The sequence below is a fragment of the Propithecus coquereli genome, unplaced genomic scaffold, assembly GCF_000956105.1.
Source record: "Propithecus coquereli isolate 6110/MARCELLA unplaced genomic scaffold, Pcoq_1.0 Scaffold101, whole genome shotgun sequence".
Classification (NCBI taxonomy): Eukaryota; Metazoa; Chordata; class Mammalia; order Primates; family Indriidae; genus Propithecus; species Propithecus coquereli.
In genome coordinates, this window is record NW_012133970.1 from 2,113,686 (window position 1) to 2,120,930 (window position 7,245).

The 7,245-nt window shown below is 36.9% G+C and overlaps 1 protein-coding gene across 1 annotated transcript in view; it reads right to left on the reverse strand.

Moving 5' to 3' along the window:
• The window catches only part of KIF4A (kinesin family member 4A), a 132,238-nt gene that overhangs the window by 57,836 nt on the left and 67,157 nt on the right, over positions 1-7,245 (reverse strand). Inside the window, exon 8 of the mRNA XM_012642941.1 lies at positions 5,262-5,323. Coding sequence (XP_012498395.1) covers positions 5,262-5,323 — 62 coding nt within the window. The remainder of the gene's footprint in view (positions 1-5,261; positions 5,324-7,245) is intronic.

The window sequence follows — 7,245 nt, forward strand, 5'->3', positions numbered from 1 at the left end:
AAAAAGATTACAATGGAGTTGAAAAATTCCTCTTGCCTAGTGACATCGCAGCTGTCTTAACTAACGTCCTAACAAGAAGAGTCTCAGGCAGGTCCTTCAGGAGGTATTCCAGAAGAAGGCATTGTTATCTAGGAGATGACAGTGCCATGGGTGTTATTGCCCCTGAAGACCATCCAGTGGGACAAGACGTGGAGGTGAAAGACAGTGATACTGATGATCCTGGCCATGAGCAGGCCTACGCTAATGTGTGTGTTTGTGTGTTAGTTTTTAACAAAAAAGTTTAAAAGGTGAATAAAAAATTAAAAATTTTTAAAATAGGAAAAAACTTATAGAATAAAGATATTAAGAAAGAAAAAAATAATAGTTAACACTCCCATAGAATTATGTGCTCAGTTGTATTCTAAATGCTTTATTATATTAAACTTATTTAATTCTCACAACAGCTCTATGAGGTAGGTTCATTCTATTGTTACGCCCATTTTACAATTGAGGAAACTGAGGCACAAAGAGGTTAAATAACCCAAAGCCACACAACTAGTGAGTAATGGTGAAGCTGGGATTTGAGCTCAACAGTCTAGTTTCAGAGTCCATGCTCTTAACTACTATGCTGACTACAGAGATAGGTACTGTAGGAATTCAGAGAATACCGGATATAAAAGCTCTCATAGGGTAAGGAAAAAAGAGTTCTTGGCAAGATTATAGATATATCATATTACAAGACCACAACATTAAATAGGACAGCCATACGATGGGGAAAGTCTTGAAGACTAAAGCAGAAAACAGGATTAGGGCCAGGCAAAGATCAGACTGAAAAAGAATATACAACAGAAAACCAATGTTTTCTCATGCTACTTAATTGCTAAGGCTCGGAATTCACGTTTGCTGAGTATATGTAAATTGACAAACACTCACAGAAAATAAATATGAAAGCTTCAATGACACACATTAACAAACAGAACATAATCCAAGGACAACTACCCGAAAGATTCATATATGTAAAATGAACTTTTTATAAAATGCCTTATAAAATGTCTCTAAAAATATACATATATATACATTTTTGAGAAAAGTAGCAGCATCTTTATTTCTCTGTAAAACATTGAACAATGAGCTGGGGGAGGTGGCCCATGCCTGTAATACTGGCACTTTGGGAAGCCAAGGCGGTAGGATCGCTTGAGCTCAGGAGTTGGAGACTAGCCTGAGCAACATAGTGAGACCCTGTCTCTATAGGAAATAGAAAAATTAGCTGGGCATGGTGGTGTCCACCTGCAGTCCCAGCTACTTGGGAGGCTGAGGCAGGAGGATCACTTGAGTCCAGGAGTTTGAGGCTGCAGTGAGCTATGACAATGCTGCTGCACTCTAGCCCAGGCAACAGAGCTAGACCTTGTCTCCAAAAAAACTAAAAACAAAACCAAAAAACATTGGACAAGGGAGTTTGATTGTTTGATTCATCAACTGTTTCTTAGAATCTATTACTTTTGCAGCTGAAATTGTATCTTTTAGTATATTCTAGTCAGTCAGAAGTCTGGAATCATTTTCTTTAGTCTTGTGTTCATTAGTCTTATCAAATGTGACATGTTTGTGCTAAATTGAAAAAAAAAAAGGAAGAGCATCAATTGTTTCTAAATGAGTATAGTGAGAATAGGCCTTTAAGGGATCCTAGCTTTCTTCACTTTATCCAACATTCTTAAAATATTATCAAGGAACCCAGACTAAATTACTAAAAGAGGGAAAATTAAAAGAGAAGGATAGTCATCTCTGGGTGATGAAATTATAGCAACTTTTAAGTTTTATTCTTCATATTTCTCTAAATGCTCTACAAGAAGCAATGTATCACTTTTATAATAAGAAAAAATGAATGAGCTATTGAAAATAAAGGTAGCAAAATAGGCTTACATCATACATAAGAATAAACACCAAATGGAAAAATGAAATGTAAAAAATAAAGTGACATTAGTTCTAGAAGAAAACATAGGTGAATTCCTCTTTTAACCTTGGTGTAGGGAAAGGCTTTCTAACTATTAATCAAAATCCAGAAGCATGGAGAGAATGTAAATGGTGTAGCCACAGTTTGGCTGCTTCTTAAACAGTTAAACATACAACCTAGCAATTCCACTCCCACACATCTACCCAATGAAAACATATGTCCATATAAAAACTTGCAAGTGAATGTTCACAACAGCATTATTTATAATAGTCCAAAAGTGGAAACAACCTAAAAATTCAACTGGTAAATAGATAGACAAATGTGGTATATCCAGACAATGAAATACTATTCAGCAATAAAAGGGAATGAAGCACTGACACATGATGAACATGTGTCATGGATGAATCTCAAAAACATAATATAAACAAAAGAAGGCAGACAAAAAGACCACATACTTACGATTCCATGTATATGAAATGATAGGCAAATCTATAGAGACAGAAAACAGATTAGTGGTTGCCTTGGGCTGGGAGTGGGAATGGGAGTGACTGCAAATGGGCATGAGAGAACTTTTTGGGGTGATGGACACGTTCTAAAACTGGATTGTGGTGACAGTCATACAACTCTGTAAATTTACTAAAGAAATCATTGAATTGTATACATAAAATGAGTGAATTTTATGGTATTTAAATTATAGCTCAATAAGGCTGCTAAGAAAATGCAGAGGCAATAAAAAAGATTAATGAACTACTATATAACAATTAAAAATGTTTTGTATGACTAAAAAACCACCATAAACAAAGTAAAGGACAACTGAAAAACTGGGAGAAATATCTGTAACACACACCACAGACGAATGGCTAATATCATTAATACATAGAGAACTATTAAAAATAAGGGTAAAAATTAAGGTTGCTATTATTAAAAAAAGAACAGAAAATAAGTGTTGGTTAGAATATGGAGAAACTGGAAACTATGTACACTACTGGTGGGAATGTAAAATGATGCTGCCACTATGGAAAACAGTATGACAGCTTAATTAAAGATTAAAAACAGAATTACCGTATGATCCAACTATTCTACTTCTAGGTACATACCCAAAGGGATTAAAAGCAGGGATATGAATGGCTATTTGTATACCCATATTTTTTTCCTTTTTTAAGGAGACAGGGTCTTGCTGTTGCCCAGGCTGGAGTGCAGTGGCTATTTATAGGTGCGATCATAGTGCACTACAGCCTCGAACTCCTGGGTTCAAGTGATCTTCCTGCCTCAGCCTCCTGAGTAGCTGGGACTATAGGCATCTGCCACCACACCCAACTCTACACCCATATTTATAGCAGCATTATTCACAACAGCTAAAAGATGGAAGCAGCCCAAGTATTCATAGACAGATGAATGGATACACGAAATGTAGTATATACATACAATGGATTATTATTCAGCCTTCAAATGGAAGGAAATTCTGACACATGCTACAATATGGATGAGACTTGAAGACATTATGCTAAGTGAAACAAGCCAGTCACAGAAGGACAAATACTGTATGATTCCACTCATATGAGGTACCTAGAATAGTCAAATTCATAGAGACAGAAAAGTAGAATGCTGGTTGCCAGAGTCTGAGGGGAGAGGGAACAGGGAGTTATAGAGTTTAGAGTTTTGGTTTTGCAAGATAGAAAAAGTTTTGGAGATGGATGGTGGTGATGATTGCACAACACTGTGAACATACTTACCATTGAATTGTATACTTAAAAATGGTTGAGATGCTAAATTTTATGTTATATACATTTTACTGCAAGTTATTAAAAAAGGACCAAAGGACAAAAAAATCAGATAGAAAAATGGGAAAAGATATGGACAATTCACCAGAAAAAGAGATAAAAGTGGCCCTCAAACATGGAAAAATGCTCAAACTCACTCAGAATTAAAGAAATGCAAATTAAAATGTCATTATAGTATTTCTCACCTATCAGATTGGCAAAAATTGAAAAAGTACGACAACACATTCTGTTGTTGAGGCTGTGGGATATAGGCACTCTCATACACTGCTGGTGGGAATGCAGACTGGCACAACCCTTCTGGAGGGGAATATGGCAATACCTAACCAAACTACTAATGCACTTACCTTTTGCCCCAGCAATCCTACTTTTAGAAATCTACCCTGAAGTTAAGCCTCTAACAATACCAACATATATACATATAGGTTATTCACTATAGCATGTTTGTAATTGCAAAATATTGGGAACAACCTAAATGTGTATATGTAGGAGAGAGGTTGAATTAATATATGGCACATGTACATAATAAGAGTACTAGGCAGCTGTAAAAAAGAATGAAGAAAACTTCTCTGGACTGACAAGAAATGATTTCCAAGAAATACTAAACACATCAAAACTACAAAGAATATACTATCATTATACACAGTATACTACCATTCATATGAGAAAGGTGATATAAGAAAATATACAGGTATCTGCTCATTTGTATATTAAAGAAATACAGGAAGACTAAACCAGAAACTAAAGGGACTGGTTAAATACAAGGGGAGGGAGAACAGCAATGGAAATAGGGGTGGAATGGGAACAGGGTAGCAGAGATGAAGAGGGAATGACATTTCTCTGAGTTTATCTTTTTTCCCCTTTTTAATATATACAGATAAATAGATACAAAAATATAGATGAGAGTGTATGTGTGGGTTACTATACATGCAGATTTCCAAGCTCTACCTGCTCAGAGGGCCCAGACGCAGTGAAACCCTAGTAACAATGAACACAGCTAGTGCCAGTGCCCCGATCTTGGTTTCTAAACACCATTTTCCAAAAAAAGAAACCAAGGCTCCTTGGAGACATAGTTGATTCCAGAACTAGGGCAGGGAAAATACAAGATAGGTTTGGAACATCTTGCAGAAATGTCAAAAACTTGAAAATTTATTAAAGAACACAACAGCCAAACCAAAGGAGCTCCTAATGGACAAAGGAGGAACAATTTGAGCAATAAAATGAATGACAGTATGGGAGGTTAACCCACAGAATAAAATAAATATCCATGCTTCTATACAGATAAAACTAAATAATCAAAGAAACAAAGGAGAAGAGACAGCTCTTCCTCACAGAATTCCAACTAATAAATTTCTGAGGCTAGAACCCATGCTCTTTCTATTACATAAGGCTGCTTCAAACATAACTAGCTACGTCCTAAATAGTCAGCAAGATTGATAAGATCCGTACCTTCACACCAAGTGCTATCAGAAACTTTAGTAAATCAGGGAAAAACAATTATTAGGAGAAATAGCCTCTACTAGAATATACATTTAAAATTAATCTATGACTCTTACTTCATAGATCCAGGCAGGGTACCTCCATGGGCTTGTAGCAACAAGACCTGTAGCTGTTGTACCTGGGAGAAGCAAAGAAAAATAATCAGCTAGCCACCAATCAAATGCTACTTATCCCTTTGCAGTGAAATTACCATAATTAACAGTAAGGTAATTTTACTCGATGCCTATGAAATCTAAGGCAGACTTTAGATACTACAGAAGGCACCAGGGTTGATGAGCCAATGATAAAACTATAATCAACATTACATGAACAACTATTACTTAGAAGTTGAGTTGTGTCTTTTATCTAAGCATCTTAAGTTTTCACTGAGCACCTTTTTTTTAAGAGACTGGAGTCTAGCTATATTGCCCAGGCTGGGGTTTGGTGGCTACTCACAGGTGCAATCACAGCGCACTGCAGCCTCAAACTCTTGGCCCCAAGAGATCTTCCTGCCTTAGCCTCCCGAGTAGCTGAAACGTACCTATTTTTTAAATCAAACTCACACTGGGCTATGGAATGTAGGTGCATACAAAAATAAAATATGGTGCCTTCTCTCAGGTTTACAATCTAGTTGAGGAAGGCAAGCCTAAAGCCTAAAATAGGAGGAAATAATACAAGAAAGAAGATGCTAAATTGTCAGGAATAGTTAAGTACTTTAGGGTTCCGAGAAGCAACAAATTAACAAAACCCTAAAATAGTCAAAGGGAGGCTTCATGGAGATGGATCTTAAACCAGAGCCCCTGTGCAAGCATCCTCTCCCATTCCCTTCCATGACACAAGAGGAGCCGTTCTGCCTCCTACGACTAGTCTCGCTTGTGCTTTGGATCTCCACTCTTCTTGCCTCCTTATGAATCTTACTGTTACTCCTTCTCTCTTCTATATTTTCAAGTTCTCCCTTTCCACAAGATCTTCGTCTTAAGACTAAACCATGTTCAAGTTGCTCCTATCTTAAAACAAAAACCCCATTTCCTCTCTCTGGTCCTATTTTTCTTTTTCGCAATGAAAATTTGAGAGAATAGTTTACACCAATTGCCTCCAATTCCTTTCGTTCACCCCTAATTTACTCCTTAACCCATTCCAATCTGATTTTTGCCCACAGCATTTCACTGAAATAACTTGCTAAGGTCACCAGTGATCTGCATGTCACTAAATCCAACAGTCATTTTTCAGTCTTCATTTTATTTGATTGACTGTTTGGTAGTACTTGGCTTACCAGACACCACACTTTCTGGTTTTCCTTCTACTCTTCTAGCTGATCCTCTAAGTCTCTTTCTTGGTTCATCTTTGCTCTGCTTTTTTAAATGATAAAAATCCCCCAAAGCTTAGTATCAGTCTTCTCACTTTATACTGTCTCCTTATATTCTCTTCTTAATGTCTCATCTCTATGGTTTCAATTATCATATATAAACTCAAATTTATCTCAAATGTAGATCTTTCTGAACTTTAGACCTTTACATTCAACTATCTACCTGATATTTCCACTTAGTTGTCTGCTGTCCTTAAGCCTTGCCCTTTTCCAGTGCACTCCAGGTCGGTGAATATCCAGTTCCACACGTCAGAAATCGGGGAGTCATTTCCCTATCTAATTCACTGGTTATTTCTTTCTGTCACTATCACTACCACCCTAAGTCCAAGCCACCAGTGTCTCTCACTTGGATTACTGCAGTACCTTCTTAAATGGTCTCCGTGAATCCACTCTTGCTCTACTATAATCCATTTTTATACAGCAGCCAGACCATCTTTTAAAAATGTGAATTATCAATGTTACTTCCCAGGTTAAAATCATTTTTAAAATGGCCCATGAGCCCTTGATCAGGCCTCTGCATTCCCTCTAGCCTCATAACACTGGAACACAGGCACACATCTGTTATGGTGCTTCACTTTATTGAGCTTCATAGATACCATTGAAGGTTTGTAGCAACCCTCCATCAAACAAGTCTATTGGCACCATTTTTCCAACAGCATGTAGTCATTTTGTGTCTCTGTGTCAGCATTTTTTTT